The sequence below is a fragment of the Manis javanica genome, chromosome 4, assembly GCF_040802235.1.
Source record: "Manis javanica isolate MJ-LG chromosome 4, MJ_LKY, whole genome shotgun sequence".
NCBI lineage: Eukaryota > Metazoa > Chordata > Mammalia > Pholidota > Manidae > Manis > Manis javanica.
This window is the reverse complement of record NC_133159.1, coordinates 132,236,699-132,258,772: the sequence shown is the minus strand read 5'-3', so window position 1 is coordinate 132,258,772 and position 22,074 is coordinate 132,236,699. Positions and strand designations below refer to the sequence as shown.

General features: G+C 42.9%; 1 protein-coding gene across 3 annotated transcripts in view; it reads right to left on the bottom strand.

The window, feature by feature from the left end:
* Positions 1-22,074, bottom strand: part of ZZEF1 (zinc finger ZZ-type and EF-hand domain containing 1) — a 137,561-nt gene that overhangs the window by 57,175 nt on the left and 58,312 nt on the right. For 2 of the 3 annotated variants that reach the window (XR_012130534.1, XM_073234989.1), the window contains exons 12-24: positions 16,062-16,176; positions 15,041-15,259; positions 13,851-13,951; positions 13,161-13,330; positions 12,413-12,546; positions 8,548-8,618; positions 7,465-7,579; positions 3,843-4,002; positions 2,797-2,918; positions 2,568-2,690; positions 1,573-1,739; positions 1,410-1,491; positions 413-614 (exon numbers count right to left, since the gene is read on the bottom strand). Coding sequence is in view for 2 of the 3 variants with exons in the window: in XM_073234989.1 (XP_073091090.1) it covers positions 413-614; positions 1,410-1,491; positions 1,573-1,739; positions 2,568-2,690; positions 2,797-2,918; positions 3,843-4,002; positions 7,465-7,579; positions 8,548-8,618; positions 12,413-12,546; positions 13,161-13,330; positions 13,851-13,951; positions 15,041-15,259; positions 16,062-16,176 (1,781 nt within the window). In the remaining variant the exon portion in view is untranslated. The remainder of the gene's footprint in view (positions 1-412; positions 615-1,409; positions 1,492-1,572; positions 1,740-2,567; positions 2,691-2,796; positions 2,919-3,842; positions 4,003-7,464; positions 7,580-8,547; positions 8,619-12,412; positions 12,547-13,160; positions 13,331-13,850; positions 13,952-15,040; positions 15,260-16,061; positions 16,177-22,074) is intronic. The other variant, XM_073234990.1, reaches the window with a different exon arrangement.

Genomic DNA, 22,074 nt, shown 5'->3' with positions numbered 1-22,074 from the left:
AATAACTAAGTTGAAGAAATTACTTCAAGACAGGATCCACATTCATATATTTACATAAATATTCACAAAGTTAAAGGATATACAACTGGTTTATTCTGAATCTCTGTCTTCTTGTTGGAATGTACCAAAATTCACTTACAAAAAAAGATGGCTCTTCCCTGACCTGTCCTCTATCGACAGGGGAGTCCACGGCACCCTTTGTGAGGTACACTAAAGTCTGAGTACAGAAACTTCATGAAGTGCTGGCAGGTGGACATTTTATTCTGATTTGGTTGGAAGGAGACTGAAAGGGGATTTTATCAACACCGTTGCTCTACTGTTATGTGGAGACAGCTTGGATGAGAGAGAGAGAACCACCTTGCTCTTCAACACGGCTGTAGTAAGAAGGAAAGGGACGGGCACGTGGACTTACGGTGCACAGACTTGAGCGCCATGCACTGGGAAGCAAGGCGTCCCATCAGTCGGGAAACAAGGAGCTGCAAATCCAACCCCCAAGACACAGCCACATCAGGCAGGCCATAGGCAGTGACAGTGAACTTGTAGCCCCACTCGTTGTTACTGCTGTCAGAGTGAAAGAGAAACTGCAGCCGAGGACCAGCCTTAAAGGTCACTTTCTAGAGACAAACAAAAAAGTCTATGGTCAAACAGATTTGAGAAGGCAGTATTTCAGTAATAATCATGTTCTTCATGACTCAAAAAATCTCAGTTTAAAACTGGTTATTCTTACCATTAGATCTCATTACCCCCACCAAAGCTACTAAGGGAGGAATCTATGCCATTGTGAGTTAAACAAAATTCACAACCGCACCTCAAGAAGAAATTAAGCTGGCAGGAAATTGCTGGTCAGTTTCCCAAACCTCAGATGCCTATCTGCCCACTGCCTATTCAACCAGCGATCATGCTCATCCATTCCTTCACTCCCAACCAAGAGCCACGATGGCAGAAAGGCAGTCACAGCCTGAAACAGTACTTAACCTTCCCGCCCCAGGGATCACGCAGACCTCACTGTGAGGTGGACTCCTGGCTTCCACTACCACGGTCTGGGCCCTCCTGGGCCCATCAGCCCCTTCTTGCCAAGGATTACAACTCCCCATTTACTCTGAACAATGTGGTATAAAGGAGGGGTTGGCAAACTTTTCCTATGAAGAACCAGGTAGTGAATTATTAGACTTCCTGGGCCAAGCGCTGTCACTGCAGTGCCCAGGCAGCTACGCATGACGCATGACAAAGGGGCGCCACTGTGCTCTGGAGCCCCTTTCCTCATGGAACAGGAAATGAGTTTAGTTTGTTGGACTTTGACACAAACTCTTCCTTCCCTTAAAGACCACACCCCGTTCCCCCCGAGGGCCGATAAAAGAGAAGCTGGTGCCTTGGCAGGCATTTCATCTCCTTCTGGGAATGCCACTCACCTTGGGCCATTTGTCAGTGCCAACTTTTGTGTCATAGCGCGTTTTTCCACCTCTAGCATCAGTAAATTCCAGATAATCATACCTGTGAAAGGATAATCTCTATCACTTTCCTTCTCTCATTTTTGATCCATTATTGCTTGGGAAAAGAACACGTGCATCTTACCTTTTTTCAGTTTCACACCGCTCATCAAATTCCACCTCAAAATATGTTGCCCCTGGGCTAACAAAGACAGACACCTCATGGCAGTTGTTTTCATAGTTGTGGGCAGACTCCTTAGTCCATGTATGTAACACCACAGGACGTTCCTGTTGCCAAGTCTCAACGTCCATCTGTGCAAACAAACAAGTCAAGAAAGGTTTTCATTAGCCTACAACCAGCCACATGTAGCGAACAGTGTTTCTACATCCAAACAGGAGAGTTTTTGACATCCCTACACAAATTACCACAGGCTAAAACATGCCCACCCTTCCCAGCTGTCTATACAGAGGAACATACCTGTATCACTCAGCAGAGTAGACATGAGGCTTCTGTTGCACTCTAGTAATCTTGCGATTATCTCTTATTTTCTAACTATGGAAGAACTGTCTCTTACAAATTGCTACTAGCATGAATTTCCAGCAGAAAAAACACTAACTTTGGGACTCTGGCAAACCTGAGCGCATCCTCTTTTCTCCTTCCCCATTTTTTAGTCTTTGCTTTGTTAGGTTTAAAAAAGACTGTTTAATATGTGCTCTTTCTACTTCCACAAACGTGTTGTGAGGTTCAAACAAGAGAGTGAAAAAACTGTGTCCTGTAACGTTCAGTAAGGGAGAAAATTCTTTGAAATACCAAATCTCCTAATTTGTCTTTCACATACATTTTCTCTTCTAGACTTTAATCTGGTTATTCACTTACATGGTTTTTATATAACTTCATGTGTTATAAAATTAAATTAAATCTATGTACAGTTGCCTGTGTATCTCCTTTCTAAAGTGACTACGCCAAATCAACTCGGACTGGCATTTATCCTTATTGGCAAAACCAGTGATAAAATACAGGGGGGTCTTCTAGAGGCAATTTGTTTGTGTAGATCTGTCTTAATGGCATATTTCATTAAGTATGGTCACATCACTCCTGAGAGGGGACAGCAAGCAGGTTCAAATGCCAGCTGGAGTTACCTTATTCAGTCCTCCCTCGGGATCGCTGCAGAGCTTCTTGAGAAGCTCTGTGAGGGCACTGAACTCTCTTAGGAGTGTGCAGTGGGAAATGTCTAACGCGCAGAAGTCCAGTAGGAAGACTACCTAAAGGGAGACAAATGAAGCACTTTGAGTCCACCTCAGACTCTGCTTGCAGGTGCAGGTCATCAGCCCCTCCCGCCCTTTACCAGTGGCTGCCGCTTGGTCTTACCAGTTGACGAGCTGCCATGGAAAACACTGAATTACATAATTTTTCTACTATGGTTTTTCCACTATACTGAGACAAAAGGGATTCCAAAATCACTCTCATGCTGGCCAGAAACTGTCCCACATCTACCAAAACACAAAGAAAATAATTACTGTTTTATATGGTGGAAATATCACTTGCCTGGTCATCATCAAAGAAAAAGCTGGAGAGGGTGCAGAAGCGGTGGAGGGAATTTCACATCAGAAGAACCACGAGACCATTAAGTATCATATGGATGTTTTCCTCTGAGAGCGAAAAGCAGTGCAAATCTCAAAGTGAGGGATTTTTTTTCCTTGCTACTTTTCGATGAGGTGGAGATGCCCTTTTATAAAGTGAAGTCACCTGGCTGACCACCTGAGTAGCAAGGTGGCCTTTCCCTTTGTTGACAACAGATCCACCGCCAGGCGCACCATCCAATGGCCAAGCTCCAGGGGCCAGGACACAGCTCTGCAGGCATTTTTGTCAGAACTGCTGAAACCAAGTCCAATGGAACTGAATTTTCCCCAGACAAATTCTCAGAACCTGTTGAATTTCATTTTATTTTCTCTGGGCTTCTGGGACATGAACCTGAGCATTTTCAGCATCATGAGCATTTTCAGCATCAGCAAAGGTCACTGCAAGTGCTCTCAGATGCTCCTTAAGATTTTTTAAAGTTCAGGGCTTTCTTTTTTGGGTGACTTAACAGGCATGACAGACTCTACTAAAGAGTGTGACACATCTAAGAGAGCTGTCTGACTGCAGAGGCAATGTGTAGGTTGTGAAATGACCAAACCTCACACCAGAAATACTCAGGCATCCTACCATGGTCAGACAGGAAACTCTGGGCAAAAAGACATGCTACAGAATTCTATTTTAAGAAGGAAAAACAACCCAAAGACAGATCTTATTTGTAATAAAGAAAAGAAAATCATACATATACTCTGTGCATGAGGTACTGAAGATGAAAACACACACACAGAGTTAAAAGCCAAACACTCAGCTGTTTTCAGGGATTTTGCACTGAAACTCACATTTTTCAATAAGGTCAACGGCAAGATCTTTGGCTGCAGAGTCCATGCTCTTCAGCTGCAGGTAGCACCAGGAAAGCAGGCTGCCTTGGACGGACCAGAACAGGGAGAAGAGCACAGAGCCAACCTCCCCTTGGGCCCCATTGAGCATCAACAGCTCACACTACAAGGGAGGAGACAAATGGAAAGTGTTTACAAGGCCATTCACAGAACACAGCCAAGGACATTCTCTAAGGGAGCAGCTGTCACTGACAAGAACATTCTAGGGTAAAGGGGAAATGTTATGAAAGAGCTTTCAATCCAAAAGTGATCAAGGAAGACGATATTATGAAAACTCCTCTCTTGCCCTCCTGCTCCTCAGAACTCTTGTGAATGGTCTTTACTCTGTGTGTCATCTCCGGCCCCTCAGGATCCTGACCTACCAGCTATCTCTTCTCTCTCACATCTTCAAGTCCCTTTTGTCTCTGGCTTCTTCCCCTGAACCTTCAATCAAATATCTCTCACCATAAACAGTTCTTCATCTCTCTATGGCTCTTTAGCCATCATCTTTTCTCTTCAGAGTGTCTTTGAAGAGTCACCTGACCTTTAGGGATAAAAGTCCTGCATGTTAAGAACCACAAGGTAGGCTCACATCACAATTTGTTTCATTGCCCCAAACAGCAAACAATGTAACTACTCCTCCAAAGTAAAATACATAAATAAATGTGGCAGATTCATATGGAAACTTTGAGCACCAGTGAAAACAACTACAGCACATACATCAACACGGATAATCCCCAAAATGCTGCTGAGTGAAAAAACATGTCCCGAAAGATTGTACACTATATGATGGCATTAAAGATCTAAACCAGGCAAAACAAACCTGTTGTGTAGGGATAACTAGAAAGAAAAACAAAGCAATGATGAATATAAACTTCAGAATGGTGGTTACCTATGGTGAGGAAGGAGGAAGGGGAGCTGTGGAAGGGTAGGTGTGGGGACTTCAAAAATACGGGTAATGTTCTAGTTCTTAAAACAGACAGCTGTTTATTTAACTGTCCATCAACACATACTCTTTTGTATGTGTATTTCATTTTTAAAAGCTGCCTACACATGCTCTGTTTCTGCCTTTCTCCTCCCTGCCGTTCTACTACTTCTGTTTCCACCACTCACTGACACCATTCCCCAAAGGCATCAGTTACCACCTAGAGGGCAGAGCCTCTCACTTGACCTTAACCTTACTGGCTTTACTGATCACTGCCCTTCTTGAAACTCTCTCCTCCCTCAGCTCCTGTCTCCCCTGAATTTCTTCCTGCCACTCCTTCTTACTCTCCTGGCTGCCCTTTCTGTGTAGCTATTCCTTAAGATGCCCTTAAGTGATGAGAGCACACCTACAGTCATGGCTTCAACTATCACCTGTTTGTTAATGATTGCAGAATCTCTATTTCTAGCACTCAGCTTCTGAGTGTCCAACCAGGTCACATCACCGAAGTCCTACCAGAACCATAAGTGCAAAATGTTCAGTCTACCCCTTATCATTCTCCTCTTCAAATACCTGCTCCTTCCTGTCTTGTCACTGGCTCTTCCCGAACACCCCCTTCCTCTTTGCTTGGTTAGACTCTATTGGTGGTTTCACAATGACCTCCAGGTCTACCTGCTCCAGAAAGTCTTTTGCAAGCTCCACTACCTACCTCCACCTGACATGCTTAGGTGTCCTCGTCTGTACCTCCCAAGACCCTATGCTTTTATGACCCTCAGTGTACTGCTATAACTGTCCAAGTACAAGTTTGTCTGCTCCTCAAGAACTGCTTTTTCAAGTTGTAGCCCCTATGCCTAGCACAGGACCTGGCACACAGCAGGCATTCAGTAGATATTGAAATAATAAATATATAAGAAAAATTAAAGACTAGATACATTTTTAATGAGTATAAAAATATTTTTTTGATCTAACTCTTCCTTTTTAGCAAAACAGTAAATGTTTTTTACTGTAAGATAATTCATTGAAATGTCTCAAGAGCTGCAGTGATCCCCAGTCTGGGAGGTTCAATGAAGCCTCTAAGTTCCTTTGTATCCCAGGCAAGTGAACAGAAAGAAAGGACAAATATTTAATTTCCAAGTGGCAAAAATTATGGGGAATTCCCTTGGACCAAGGTTACCTCATTTCTCTACCTATATCTTACAGTATGTCTGCTCTAACGGAAAGAGGACAAGACTAAGAGTCGCATGGCCTGGGCTTCAGTCCTGGTGCCAGCACACAGGAGGCAGGATTAACACCTAGAAAACCAGGAGAGAGCAGTAGAGTCTTCTGCCCAATGGCACTGATGACGTGACTGCAGAACTTGAATAAGACGTTAGGGGTCTGAGAAACAGGCAGAATTTAGATAAGTTCCAGGTGAAAGAGCAGGTGTGGGAAGTGGCAGAAATAAGGACAGCGCTTAAGAGTGAGGCATGGCTACAGGGGCAGAGAGCAAATACTGGTAAGCAGTAGGCTGAAAGTTTTTAAGAGATGGGCCAGAGAGCCTGGAAATGAGACAGAAAACAGAGAGTAACCAAAGAGAACATTAATGTGACAGCAGAAAATAGAGCACTGATTAAAAATAGTTAAGGCTTATAAAGTCAATACGTTACCTTAAAGAACATAGGCATCACAGTGAAATAAAACAACCCTGGATTTAAAGTAGTACTAGGTCCACACAAGGGCAGGCCTCAGTGTGACCTCGGCAAATAACGTAGCACACTGCAGGCTCTCTATGGTCCCTACGAGCAAATGGGGGGACCTCTGCTAACTGGCCTATTACTGCATACAGCTGAGAAGGAAGGAAATCATGGCTCCAGCAGCAACCTGAAAACAGCAAAGTACTAACAAGAATGTAAGAGACTCAAAGACCCTGAGTTCAGCCACATAATATGTGTTAGCCTGAAGTCCATGTCATTAAATACTCCAATGTAACATCCCCTCTAATTCCCTCATTCCCATATTTAGTCTAACGAGGCTGCTCTTGTCTCCCAGTTACAGGGATTCCATCACTGCAGACTTTCTGGGGAGCCTGATGCAAGGAGATTCTTAGCTTGGGTTGGGACCTAGAAATCCAAATTTCTGTCAGAATATATCCAGTAATTCCGATCTAGTTGATGTAGGGACTACATTCTGAGAAACAAAATGCTTCATATTAAAAAATAAATAAATAAAGCAAAAATGATAAAATATCATTAGCACAGAAAAAAGAGACTATCTTTTCTGATTTGATTAGTCTATGGATTTGCTAAGTAATCTGAAATTTTAAAAAAGTAAAAGCAGTTTTCCATAGAATTCATGGCACAAATGTGACTATTTGCTAGGCTCACTGACTGACACTTCAAGGGAACTGGGTAAAAATCCATTCCTCTTTTTTCAAAGGAAGTGTTAGTGAGCACTTTCATGTATTAATTGCTCGTTGTCTACCAAGGGACAGGTGAGTGTCCCCTCATTTGCAGGACTGGCTGTTGCAAGGCAGGCTGGGGAAGCTTTGTGCTCATCTGTACTGGTCACAGAAACAAAGTTACATTCATGCCACCAATGGTGGCTAAAGAGGAAGGAAAAGTGACTGCCATACCACGTGCTCCCAAAGGCATGAGGCAAAGAGAACAGGGAGTGGCCATCAGTTACCTCTCGAGCAGCAACGGTGACGAGAGTGCTCATGACTCCAAGTACTTCGCTGATGTTCATGTCGGCCAGCTCGCCTTTCTCAGGTAACAGCAGGAGGCCGCCTGGATCCTTATCACTAAAAGGAAAAAGTTAGTCATGACATCTTTTTTTCAGCAAGGGTGTTTTCATACTTTCTATCATAAAAGGTCTCAAAACAGAACCTAGCAAGATTTCATCATCAGTTCCACAGGATGTGAGCAGTTTGCTCAGGAAAGAGGCCATGGTCCGTCCCAGCTGGATCTGTGCCATTGTCTGTTCACATATCCTCATGTTAGCACAGGCCTGTAACTTCTCAAGTCCTTAAAGGAGATTCTGAAGAATAAATCTGATAAATAAACCATCTTGACCACCAGTCAGAAATGCACCTCATCTCATGACTGCTAACTTGATGATCTAAGCACTCCCAGTGTCTTCAAATGTTCTTCATGTGACAGCTCCAGGCTCTTTCATCATCCTTATAGTCGATTCTGAGCACATTTTATACAGCCCTCTAAGACGAGCATCTATACCAGGTATCGGCTGACATAAGACAACAGCTCAGGCTACGAGTTCCCTCCCTCCTTCAAGACTCTATGCATCCAATAAAGTGACCTCTGGGCCCATTAGCTTCCTTGGTAGTCAAAGCCGGTTAAAATCTCCAAGTCAGCCCCTCCTAGCACACTTCTTTTGCTAAACAACCATTCTGGGCTTCTGCCGTTGAGTTCTAACGCAACTGTTTTTAGACTTGAGTACAGGACCCCAAATTCCTTTGGCTTCAGTTTTTGTTCAAAAGTCACTTAGAGACTTAGGTGCTCAAAAGATCTTCAAAGGGTTCAACTCTAAATTTCCTTACAGTGACTGGGACTTGGATTGTGCTCTTGACGAGAGGATTATTCTACCATTATTTTAGTCAATCCTGTGATTGGTGACATCTCCCTCTAGAAACCTGGCTGAGCAGAGGGAAGTACCTCGTTACTCTGAAAGTACATGATAGGAGAAGACAGCTAAAAACACAACTTTGCAAAGATATAAAATGTCGGCAACTGAGAAGAATTATAAGCGTACCTAAAATATGTGCACAGTGAGCGGAAAGTGAGCTGCAGGGACTGCTTGTGTTCCTGCTCGGTGACATTCTTCTAGAAAACAAGAAAGCACTCATTTAGAAAATTCTACAACATTCCAGAGACATAGAGCAGCATGTAATGCCACTGCCCACTGCTCCCAAGACTGAGGAAAACTAGGGTCGGCACACCACCTCATGGTGCCCAACTAAGACCTGGGCTAGCGTGAAGGAGCAGAACCACCTGCCTAAATGAAAGATGGCAGGTTTACTTGCGTTCACTGCTGAGTGAAGCTGCTGTTTTCAAGCTTTCCTGCAGGGAAACTTGACACAAATGCTTAGGAAGATAACCTCCAAAAGGTGCATACTTTTCATCACTGGCCATACCACCACAAGAGAAAAGGGTAGGGACAGAGAACACTTCTTGTGAGCACTCTATTTTTAAACAAGGTCTCAGCCTTCTCTATATAAGCCAGAACCACCCACAGAGACAGCTATAGGAATCACACCTCCTGAAAAGGCTACTGGGCTACTTCAGGGGCACTTTTTCCCCCTTAGTTCAATAAATGTATTGAACACCTACTGCTATGCAAGGCACCAAGGGAGATTTCCAGAGGATTTAGGACCCAGAGCCCTGCCTGGTACAGGCAGGGGGAGATAAGATATGATCACAACAGACAACAGTGCTGTTTAATTCATCCACATGAGGAAGGAAAGTAAAATCCTTCCCACTGCCATCAGACAAGATGGGTAAAGAAAGGGAAGGTGACTGGGCTGCTCTGCTAATAGTCAGTAATGTCATTCCAGAGGTCACATGTTCTCTTTATTTTTCTGTGCAGAACACATACTAGCAAAAAACCCATTTCCTTAGCCACCTGGTAAACGCTTCTGGCAAACAAGTACGATGAAGCCTCACCGGACAGTCCTTAGTCCCTTGGGTCAGGTCAGCTGAGGAGGTCAAAGGTTATAACTCACAAAATGAAAACTGATCCCTCTAGCTGATACACAAATTTTTCAGACAGCTGGAAATAATCAAAGATCCTTCCTCCTCTCTGACACCTTCCTCGTTCACTTGGCATCTCCTTTGAACACCTATTGTATATGGTATCAGTTCTTCCTACGGCAGGTGTCCCCAACTGGACTGCAGTCCTTTGTCATTAGGGACCACACTTTTGTTCCTTCCTTGATTTTAATGGAGCTTTACCCATCCCACAGAGCACTTTTATTACATTTGCTAATTAGTTGTTTCATACAGAAATGCCTTTTTATGCTGTCTAGTTTTCTTTGTTGAATCTTATTAGTAGTTACTTGTCTACACAGACAGTAAATAATAATCTATAACCATATCATCTAAAAATAATTATTATTTGCTTTTCTTTCCAATGGGTATCTTTAAATATTCTTTTCCTGGTCTTACAGCACTGGTTAGGCCCTGTAATACAATATAAATGAGAAGCAGGGACAGTAAGCATCCTTGTCTTATTCCTCAATTTGAAAGCAAAGCTTACAATGACTCCAGCATACTGTCTATTATAGGTTTTAAATACATGCTCTCCATCAGATTAAGGGAGTTCCCTACCATTTCAAGTTTGTTAATGGTTTTGTTGTTTTAATCATAATCAGAATTTAGTCTGCATTTACCGATTTTTTTTCTCTAATTTCATTTACTGTTTTTTTTTGTTGTTGTTGTTAAGCCATCCTTCTATTCCAGAGTATATCTAACTCAGTTATAATTTTGTTTATATTTTGTTCGACTGGTTTACTAACATTTTGTTAAGATTTTTTCTGTGTTAAGATTGGTCTATAATTTTACTTTCTTGTACACCGTTAGTTTACTTTTGTTTTCCTGAATTTTACCATCACTACAACACTGGAAACTTTGAAGTTCCCTTTACCAAGATGTTCTTAGTATGGCTTAGAGAACTTTTTTATGTATCATTAATATTTTTTTCATGTATCACACTCATTTTCATGTAGAAATACTTACTTCAGAATTAAAAACCTGGATCTTTGTATAGGATATTCCATCTGGTAACATAATGCTTGTTAAATACTGAAAGCATTTTTTCACCCCCAGTACTAATGTCTGAGTAACAAGGAGTCTGGGAAGGTTAGAACAACCAGCTGAGGATTAAAACTGGGTTACATTTGCTTTACAGATACAAACTGAAATATTTATAAGTAAAATATGTTAGGGATTTACTTTGAAGTAATATCAGAGGGGGGTAGAGTGGGTGAGGTATATTATAGATGAAATAAGATTAGCTGATGAAATAAATCAGATGAGTTTATAATTGTTGAATCTAGGTGATGGGTACATTTGGGGGCTGGAGAGATTCATCATACTATTTCATCCAATTCTGTACTTATTTTAGATTTTCCCATAATAAAAAGTTAAAATGTAAAAAGACCACCTGGTTGTAGGCAAGTCATAAAGATGAAGCCGACTCTACTCTCCCTTGTGAGACCTCAGGTTATGAAATGGAGGTGAGGATGACCTCACCTCCACCTTGAGTACAGTTACTATGTCCTTGTGAAGCAGGGTAGGGCCATGGGACAAGCATCATGATTAATTTTTCCTGCCTATGATGAAAAATGCCAAGATATAAATAGCATAGTAAGAAGAGGAGGGACCCCACCTTAAGGCTAAGATTTCATTTTAAAAACCAGGGAGTGAGGAGGTCAGATTCCTAACATACCTTACGGTAATCAGCTAACAAACACCCCAACCTAAGGCAGGGCGAGCAGTCCTAAATGATACATTCCCAGCACTCAAAAGCCACCAATGAGAGCGCTTGGAGAACAGGATCAAGAAATTCCTTGTGTTAAGTTTGTCTGACTGAATACCTAGAGGACTGACTATGGATGGTGGCATAATGTTTCTCACTACAGACAGACATTGTGAGACCACGTGTCAGGCCAAGTCTAGACCTCCCAACCCCCGCCCTTTGCCCCATTCTTGAAAGCCTTAAAAGACAGAATCCTAAGCTCTTAAGTGCGCCTCCTCTCTGAGGTTGCCTGCACTCCCCTTTCTTCGTGTGTGTACTTTTTGCTTTAAATAAAAGACTTCTCACTGCTCAACTTACTGCATTTTGTCTCTGTGCTCTTCCAGTGGTAAGCATCTGTTACTTTGCTATTTCACTCAGTTTTCTAGACTTAAGCACAAGTCTTCACTCTCTCTGTTCTACTTCAGACTAAGGTCTCTGATTTGGGCTTGCAAGTTCCCATCACCTGGGTGACCTGGACAGGACTGCAGCTGTACAATCGTGTTCTTTAGTAACCTGCCCAAAAATCTCCTTTCTTTGCCTTTGGGAAGTTCTCACTTCCCATAATCTCACTCCATCTTGTGCTCTGCGGCTCCCCTGAGTCCTGGGGTGGTGGGGGCTTAGTTCCCACGCTGTGCAGATTCAAGTGGAGACTGGATGCCAGGTGATTCTGGCTTCAGGAGTTGGCAAGGGATTTGCCCTATGCTGAGCAGGGGTTCAGTGAAATTCTCTTTTCTCCCTCTGCTCTTCCTTGCTCTCTGCTGTCTGCATGGTTATTGCCATTTGCTGCTACTCTCACTTTAATGAATTCCTTCCTTACTTAACGCTCATCTGACCTGTTCGAGAATTCTTTCTTATTCAGGGTCAAGAAACCTCTGCCATCCAGTTTGAGGTTTCTCCTAGTGGGCATGGAGAGACTTCCCTGGATGCAGCTGCCCGACAACACTTGGATGTCTGTGTCCCAAGCAAACCTATGCATATAGTAAGTATTAAATACAATTTGGGCAATTGAAATTGAGAAGATATTCGTAGAAAACAAAGACTAATAAATTTCATCTCAACAGACTTCAGGGATGGGATACATGCTTTTAATATAAGTAATTACCATCATGGTGAAGAGCTGGTTCCTCCGGGTCTGTCGATCAGGAAAGAAGATGGCAGCCCCATTAAGAAGAGTATTCCTGACTTCTTGTTTTAATATTTCCACAGGCACAGAGTTTCCATCCACCCTATCCACCACTGATAAAAATAAATAATGGAACTGACTTTAATATACTTTATCTACTTGCTTCCTATATATATATATATGTATCTGTTTTAACTAGCTTATAAACTCACGATTTCCACTTTGTAGTTAATAGCAGAGCAAGGAAATACTCTGTACAGGTTAGGTAGTATAAGAAAATCATTTTTTTGTTTACACTTAACTAAAATAATGATAATATGTACCAGTTTTTACCTCATTATTTCCCTGTCCTTTTGAGACACAACTTGGCAAAGGCTTAAAAATAACTTCAGATGGTTACATGTGTTTTATTCTCAATTTATCATTATTGTCTCTTGCCCTCAATCTGTCAGCCTCATCACAGTGTCTTAGCTGAAGTAAAGACTGAATAGTTTGGTAATAATTACTCTTAATATAACATAACTGTGTACCAGAAACCAAAAGGAAGTCAATGATGAGGCAATAAATCCTGAACTCAAAATAATGATTAAGAAGAGAATCAAAGAAATATTCATTTTCCAAAGCTTTTTCCTGGGCTTGTATGATCACAGGACCCCCATAGCCTAAAGTAAGAGGCCCTGCATGCTACCAGCTCAGGGTCACATTAAAGAAAAACCCCAATCCCTACCATCACATAAGTGTGTGTAGAGCTCCTTGGCAGCCTCCACCCCTCTAGGGCTCTGTCTTAGAGCCTTTGACTCCTTGGGGGCAGCTGGTGTGTCTCCCCGCAGCACCCAGAAGCAGCTTTGCAGGAGCTGTAGAAGCAGGGTCTGGGCGCAGATGCATTCTTCCCTTGGGCTACAGAAGGACAAACATCGTCAGAGAGCAAAGAAGCAAGGTGCTTTTACACTCCAAAGCCAAACAGCTGTCTACAAAGGACTCTTCTCTGGGCATCAGGCTGGTAAAAAGAATGCCAGCCAACCAAGAGGAAGAACAGTGGAACAGGAAGAACACTGTACTGGGCAGAGCCTGAAAATGCAGACCTTATCTGACCCTGCCCATTGTGTGGTGAGGAAATGCATTTCTGATCTTGTTTCTTCATCTGTAAAATGAGGATACTATTATAATGCCTGACCTGTTTATCCCATAAGGTTGTAATGATAATCAAGTGATAAAATGTTGGCAAAAACATTGTCCAATTATTTTATAGAAATGTGAGGTTTTAGTTTCAATAAAAACCAAATCTTTCAAATTAGAACAAGATGAACTAGTGGGAAATAAAAAATCTCAAAAGAAAAAAATTGTCCATTTAGGACAGCCAGACAGTGTTTTCAGTTGTGTTTGTGTGATTATCACTTTATAACAATTTCTGACCTACTTTTGCTTTAATTTATTGTAAAAATTCCAGAAGATCTCCAGATCAAGACCAGCAAAGTCCAGAAAAGATCTATATTTCAAGCCACTTTCCTTCTGCTGTACCTGAAAAATTATAAAGACCAGAAAAAATAAAATTGAAAAATACATTTAGAAAAATATTATAATGGCCCATTTATTCTTCATTGTTAAGGGATGAGGTAGCTCCACATGGGTAAAATTCCCATGCAACTGATGCTTATTCTTAACTACTAAAATGTCTGTGAACAACTGTTTCTGGTGCAAGACTTTCTAAAATGTGTGCATGTATATATGCAAATGTATGTATACTCATCTCTCTCTCTCTCTCACACACACACTGATGAAGGCTCGCTGACTCCATGAACACCACACTAGAATGTAAGCAATACTTCACTTGACAGTGATTACTATCCAGGAGTATACTGCAGGGTGCTTTGGCCCTTCCCTGTGTGTAGGCTGAAAGATCAATCTTGCTGTAAAGGCTTCTGCTACGCCTAAGCATCTCCCTCTCACGTGTTATTTTCTGCTATGATAGAAGAGCCTGAATAACAAAGACCAAACAAACCAGACAGAAACTGAATCACCGGCCTCTGAGCGTGCCCTAAAGCTGAATGAGGATCAAGAGTGGACACTGCTGCACACCACATGGGAGAAGGCTCCGCGGGATTCCCCAGATAAGCCTCGTTCTGTGGTGATGGCTTCAAGAATCTTCCTCAGAGTTGCCACTGCGTTTTCATTAATGACTGTAGAGTCAGTATCAAAACACAAATGATTTGAAACCCTGACATTATTTTGATACTTTTAGTAAACAAGCAGAATTCACTTGCACTTCAGGAATAATTCTCTTATGACCTAAAGAAGACATAAACTCCATAACCATGCTCTGTCTCCCTAGTTTACTTCCGGCAACAACTGTTAGGGGCTCTTTAAGATTCGTCTGTAGGTCTATTTCAGGAAGTGGTTCCTACACCACTTAGTCTTCACTGACTGATGCCATCGACGCCCATGTCACCCCCTTGGCCTTCCAGTGTCCCCACAGCAGCAGGACGCTGCCATACTCATTCACACTACACGGCTCCATCAGGGCTGGGTTACACTGGTGTGTTCATTGGCCCAAACACTGTCACTTATTTTTCCCAAAGGAACAAGGCTTCACAACTGAGGAAACACTACCAGGTCATGGGCGAGCTGCTGAATGAACTGCAGGGTCCTGAGGAGCAGTGCGGCCCCGCAGACACTCTCCTCCGTGTCCTTTCTGCAGTGAGCACAGACGATGCTCTGTTGTTGCGCTTCTGCTCTCGCAGGTCGGAGGTACCCACTGATGCTCAAGCCTTGAACTCCCAAGCGCTCTGCTGACTCCTGACGGGGGCAGAGGAACTTCACCATCAAATACTAGAAAGGACAAGAGAGATTTAAGGAGAGGGACTCAGAAGCCCTGCATGGAGAAAGCAGTCAATGAATGCCCTAAAGAATCACCTCAAAGCCCCCAATGGATATATGCAACCCATGTGCCAGAAGCCCAGGACACAGCCTTGTCTGCTCAAAGCTAAAGCCATTTTCAAAGCCCAACTTCTGTGCAAGTTATATGCTTCTCACAGTGGAAGCTCCTTTGTGGAGGGCCTTTCAGAATCCACTGCTTGACTGCATAAATATTTACTAAGCACCTACTATGCATAGCCCTAAAGATAGTTCCTCCTTCTCTGAAGCTTCCTACTAAGATTTACATGAGATGTCAAAAAAAATTAAGTAACCAGATAACCACTGTTTCTTTCATAGCTGTGGACACACTTTTCTTTTGCATTTATGCCTCAGTACTTTTCTCTCAGCCTGAAACGACCTTCTCTATACATCTTAGCCTGACTAAAGATAACAGCTTAATCAACTTCCAACACTTAGCATCATACCACCTTTCCTGGGGCACCTTCCCTACTGAGTTCTTGGCTGGGTTAAATACTTCTCCTCTGGGCTGCCCAAGCCCCCTGCATACTACTTTATCACACCCCACATCACACTGTCTCATATATCTGTGCCTCCTGCCAAACTATGAACTCCTTAAGGGTCAATCTTGTCTGATTTGCCTCCAGGGTTTCAGAGCTGGCATGGGGCTGGTACAGAATAACTACTCAGTAAACACTTACAGACTAAAAGGAGAGGAGAGGGCAAATACAGGAAGGCCACACTCACTAATGCTTACTTTGGCAACTCTGCACTGTTGCAATTTGACATCTGCTTCATCCCACTCTTCTTCCAGCTCAAACCAGCCAATAGGATCATCCTCTCCCAGGTCATCAGATGAACGACCAATCCTCCTGTAAACACAAGCATAATCACAAACATTTTCCTATTCCCAAACTTCTCCCGGGTCTAATGAATAAGGCACCAGCTAAGTGGTATTGAACTTGTAGATATGCTCTATCAATTAACAGAGCACTGGGAGTGGCACTTGGTCTCTTCGAACACATGAGGCAGTTGGTGGTAATTTCCTTCCCAAATCTTAGCCTGCTCATCTGTGAATAAGAACCATTACCAGTCCTAAATATAAGCTGGGAACTGAGGAGAAAATCTGTTTCTCTAGATAATTGGCTTATCTGATGAATGAGACATGAAGTCAAGGCATCTCGGAACTGCTACTCGGGAGTAAGGTACAAGGCAACAGCTGCTCTACACTCTCCGTAGAGACTCCAAAGAAGAGTCAGGTTGTTTTCTTCCCCTAGGCCTGGCCAATGTACGTACAACCAGACTGCGGTTTGGACCACTTGCAACAACTGAAAGGTAAAAGCCAAGGAGCTTTCAGATCCTGGAGCTCCAACAAAGGAAAACTTCACAGGTCTTGGTGTTTTTTTCCTATTCTGTAAGAAGTCCTTTCAGGAAAGCTCTATGGCCTTGAGGGCCAATAAGCTCAACCATGTGCCACTTCTTTTAAAAAGCTGGATACTTCAATCTTCAGTGGTACTCCCTTTTCAGGAGTTCGGTAACTAAGAAGGAGAAAAAGCAGTCTTTTCAAGTAACAGTCCTAAAGCCTTATACTATTTAGTCCATGATTCAGCTGACAAGCTAGTAACACATGAGTATTCTGTATGGATAAGATAAGCAGGCAGGGATTTACGGTGAGAAGAGGAAGGTAAGACCCAAAGTAGGTTCTGTGAGAGGAAAAAAAAAATGTTCTCTTCTAACATAAGTCTGCCTTTACATAAACCTTTCATGATGTAGTTAACCCTAAAAGTAATGAACACGTAGTATTCTGCCTCAGCCTAAAACTGTGTCAATGAGTTTCATCAGCATGGTGTATTTGAGGATTTTTAATTCATTCTTCAGAAGTCATCAAACAAATCTTTGAGCTATAGAGAGCTGGCAGGTGTCAGCAGAGAGGAGAAACCTCATTCATTATACCACACAGCAGGCAGGGTGGAGTAAAGAAAGCTGAGTACGAGACCTCCTAAGTATGCACAGTGACCAAACAGCTGGCCCCAGAGCTGGCTGATTTGACCAATGTCTGACCAGAGGGACAGAAAAAGAAAAAGGCAAGAAGATAGATGCATATATATTAACATTTTAATTTCCAAACTGGAGAGGGACTGATAACATGTAGGCCAAGCAAATGGTCCCAGAGTAGTTCAGGCTGGAACCAGAAGCTAAATTCAGCAAGGGAGTAGTGAATAGGCCTGCAATTAGGTTAAAAAAAAAAATCATCCTGGCAGAGCCAGGATGGCGGCGTGAGTAGAGCAGTGGAAATCTCCTCCCAAAACACATAGAGCTATGAAAATATACCAAAGAAAAATCTTCCTAAAATTGAGACCACAGGACACAGGACAACATCCAGACCACATCCACACCTGCAAGAACCCAGCGCCTTGCGAAGGGGGTAAGATACAAGCCCCGGCCCGGCGGGACCCGAGCGCCCCTCCCCCCGGCTCCCAGCGGGTGGAAAGAAACCGGAGCGGTTTTTTTTTGGCAAGTGCTTTTTGGAAGCCTTAAAGGGACGGGCCCCCGTTGCTAGGGAGGCAGGGTGGCAGGACCCGTGAGCAGGTGCCTGGGACCGGCGCCTGAGGACAAAGAATATCCCACGTTTCTCCCTGCGGGACCGGCGGGCAGGTGCCTGAGACCGGCGCTTGAGGACGGAGGAAATCGCGCGTTTTTCCCCCTTTTTTTTCCTCTTTTTGGAGAGCGCTTTTTGGAAGCCTAAAAGGGACAGGGACCCCGGTGCTAGGGAGGCAGGGCGGCGGGACTGGTGAGCGGGTGCCTGGGACCGGTGCCTGAGGACAAAGAATATCGCGCGTTTTTCCCTGTGGGACTGGTGGGCGGGTGCCTGAGACCGGCACCTGAGGACAGAGGAAATCACGCGTTTTTCCCCTTTTTTTCTCTCTTTTTGGTGAGTGCTTTTTGGAAGCCTTAAAGGGACAGGGACCCCGGTGCTAGGGAGGCAGGGCGGCGGGACTGGTGAGCGGGTGCCTGGGACCAGCGCCTGAGGACAAAGAATATCGAGCGTTCCTTCCCTGCGGGACCGGTGGGTGGGTGCTTTTTGGAAGCCTTGAAAGGACAGGGACCCTGGTGCTAGGGAGACAGGGCTGCAGGACCAGTGAGCGGGTGCCAGGGACCGGCACCTGAGGACAAAAAAAAAAAAAAAAAAATCACGTGTTTTTTCCTTTTTTTTTCCCTTTCTGTTCCCTCTCTCATTGCTGCTGTTGTTGTTTTGGTTTGGAGAGTGCTTTTTGGAAGTCTTAAAGGGGCAGGACAGGTCACTTAGACCAGAGGCAGGGAATCTGGGGATCTCTGGGCACTCTAACCCCCTGGGCAGCAGGGAGCACAGAGGCCCCTTATGGAGATAAATAGCCTCCCGGCCGCTCCCCGTCCAACGGGGCTCCACCATTTTGGAGGAACAGCCCCAGCCAGGCCAAGCCCACAGCAACAGCGGAGATAAACCCCAAAGCAACTGGGCAGGAAGCAGAAGCCCTGTCTGCGCACAGCTGCCCAGCACAAGCCACTAGAGGTCGCTATTCTCCCAGGAGAAGGCCACAAACCAACAAGAAGGGAAGCTCTTCCAGCGGTCACTTGTACCAGGTCTGCAAACTATCTCTATCACCATGAAAAGGCAAAACTACAGGCAGACAAAGATCACAGAGACAACACCTGAGAGGGAGACAGACCTAAATAGTCCTCCTGAAAAAGAATTCAAAATAAAAGTCATGAACATGCTGACGGAGATGCAGAGAAAAATGCAAGAGCAATGGGATGAGATGCAGAGAAAAATGCAAGAGCAGTGGGATGAGATGCAGAGAAAAATGCAAGAGCAGTGGGATGAAGTCTGGAAGGAGATCACAGATGTCAAGAAGGAGATCACAGAAGTGAAACAATCCCTGGAAGGATTTATAAGCAGAATGGATAAGATGCAAGAGGCCATGGAAGGAATAGAAGCCAGAGAACAGGAACGTATAGAAGCTGACATAGAGAGAGATAAAAGGATCTCCAGGAATGAAACAACACTAAGAGAAATATGTGACCAATACAAAAGGAATAATATTTGTATTATAGGGATACCAGAAGAAGAAGAAAGAGGAAAAGGGATAGAAAGTCTCTTTGAAGAAATAATTGCTGAAAACTTCCCCAAACTGGGGGAGGAAATAATCGAACAGACCATGGAATTACACAGAACTCCCAACAGAAAGGATCCAAGGAGGACAACACCAAGACACATAGTAATTAAAATGGCAAGGATCAAGGATAAGGAAAGAGTTTTAAAGGCAGCTAGAGAGAAAAAGGTCACCTATAAAGGAAAACCCGTCAGGCTAACATCAGACTTCTAAACAGAAACCCTACAGGCCAGAAGAGAATGGCATGATATACTTAATGCAATGAAACAGAAGGGCCTTGAACCAAGGATACTGTATCCAGCACGACTATCATTTACATATGATGGCGGGATTAAACAATTCCCAGACAAGCAAAAGCTGAGGGAATTTGCTTCCCACAAACCACCTCTACAGGGCATCCTACAGGGACTGCTCTAGATGGGAGCACCCCTAAAAAGAGCACAGAACAAAACACACAACATATGAAGAATGGAGGAGGAGGAATAAGAAGGGAGACAAGAAAAGAATCTCCAGACAGTGTATATAACAGCTCAATAAGCGAGCTAAGTTAGGCAGTAAGATACTAAAGAAGCTAACCTTGAACCTTTGGTAACCAGGAATCTAAAGCCTGCAATGGCAATAAGTACATATCTCTCAATAGTCACCCTAAATGTAAATGGACTTAATGCACCAATCAAAAGACATAGAGTAATAGAATGGATAAAAAAGCAAGACCCATCTATATGCTGCTTACAAGAAACTCACCTTAAACCCAAAGATAAGCATAGACTAAAAGTCAAGGGATGGAAAAACATATTTCAGGCAAACAACAGTGAGAAGAAAGCAGGGGTTGCAGTACTAATATCAGACAAAATAGACTTCAAAACAAGGAAAGTAACAAGAGATAAAGAAGGATACTGCATAATGATAAAGGGCTCAGTCCAACAAGAGGATATAACCATTCTAAATATATATGCACCCAATACAGGAGCACCAGCATATGTGAAGCAAATACTAACAGAACTAAAGACGGAAATAGACTGCAATGCATTCATTGTAGGAGACTTCAACACACCACTCACCCCAAAGGATAGATCCACCGGGCAGAAAATAAGTAAAGACACACAGGCACTGAACAACACACTAGAACAGATGGACCTAATAGACATCTATAGAACTCTACATCCAAAAGCAACAGGATATACATTCTTCTCAAGTGCACATGGAACATTCTCCAGAATAGACCACATACTAGCTCACAAAAAGAGCCTCAGTAAATTCCAAAATATTGAAATTCTACCAACCAATTTTTCAGACCACAAACGTATGAAAGTAGAAATAAATTCTACAAAGAAAACAAAAAGGCTCACAAACACATGGAGGCTTAACAACATGCTACTAAATAATCAATGGATCAATGAACAAATCAAAATAGAGATCAAGGAATATATAGAAACAAATGACAACAACAACACTAAGCCCCAACTTCTGTGGGATGCAGCGAAAGCAGTCTTAAGAGGAAAGTATATAGCAATCCAGGCACACTTGAAGAAGGAAGAACAATCCCAAATGAATAGTCTAACATCACAATTATCAAAACTGGAAAAAGAAGAACAAATGAGGCCTAACGTCAGCAGAAGGAGGGACATAATAAAGATCAGAGAAGAAATAAACAAAATTGAGAAGAATAAAACAATAGCAAAAATCAACGAAACCAAGAGCTGGTTCTTTGAGAAAATAAACAAAATAGATAAGCCTCTAGCCCAACTTATTAAGAGAAAAAGAGAGTCAACACAAATCAAAACAATCAGAAATGAGAATGGAAAAATCACGATAGACTCCACAGAAATACAAAGAATTATTAAAGACTACTATGAAAACCTATATGCCAACAAGCTGGAAAACCTAGAAGAAATGGACAACTTCCTAGAAAAATACAACCTCCCAAGACTGACCAAGGAATAAACACAAAAGTTAAACAAACCAATTACAAGCAAAGAAATTGAAATGGTAATCAAAAAACTACCCAAGAACAAAACCCCGGGGCCGGACAGATTTACCTCGGAATTTTATCAGACACACAGAGAAGACATAATACCCATTCTCCTTAAAGTGTTCCACAAAATAGAAGAAGAGGGAATACTCCCAAACTCATTCTATGAGGCCAACATCACCCTAATACCAAAACCAGGCAAAGACCCCACCAAAAAAGAAAATTACAGACCAATATCCCTGATGAATGTAGATGCAAAAATACTCAATAAAATATTAGCAAACAGAATTCAACAGTATATCAAAAGGATCATACACCATGACCAAGTGGGGTTCATCCCAGGGATGCAAGGATGGTACAACATTCGAAAATCCATCAATATCATCCACCACATCAACAAAAAGAAAGACAAAAACCACATGATCATCTCCATAGATGCTGAAAAAGCATTTGACAAAATTCAACATCCATTCATGATAAAACTCTCAGCAAAATGGGAATAGAGGGCAAGTACCTCAACATAATAAAGGCCATATATGATAAACCCACAGCCAGCATTATACTGAACAGCGAGAAGCTGAAAGCATTTCCTCTGAGATCGGGAACAAGACAGGGATGCCCACTCTCCCCACTGTTATTTAACATAG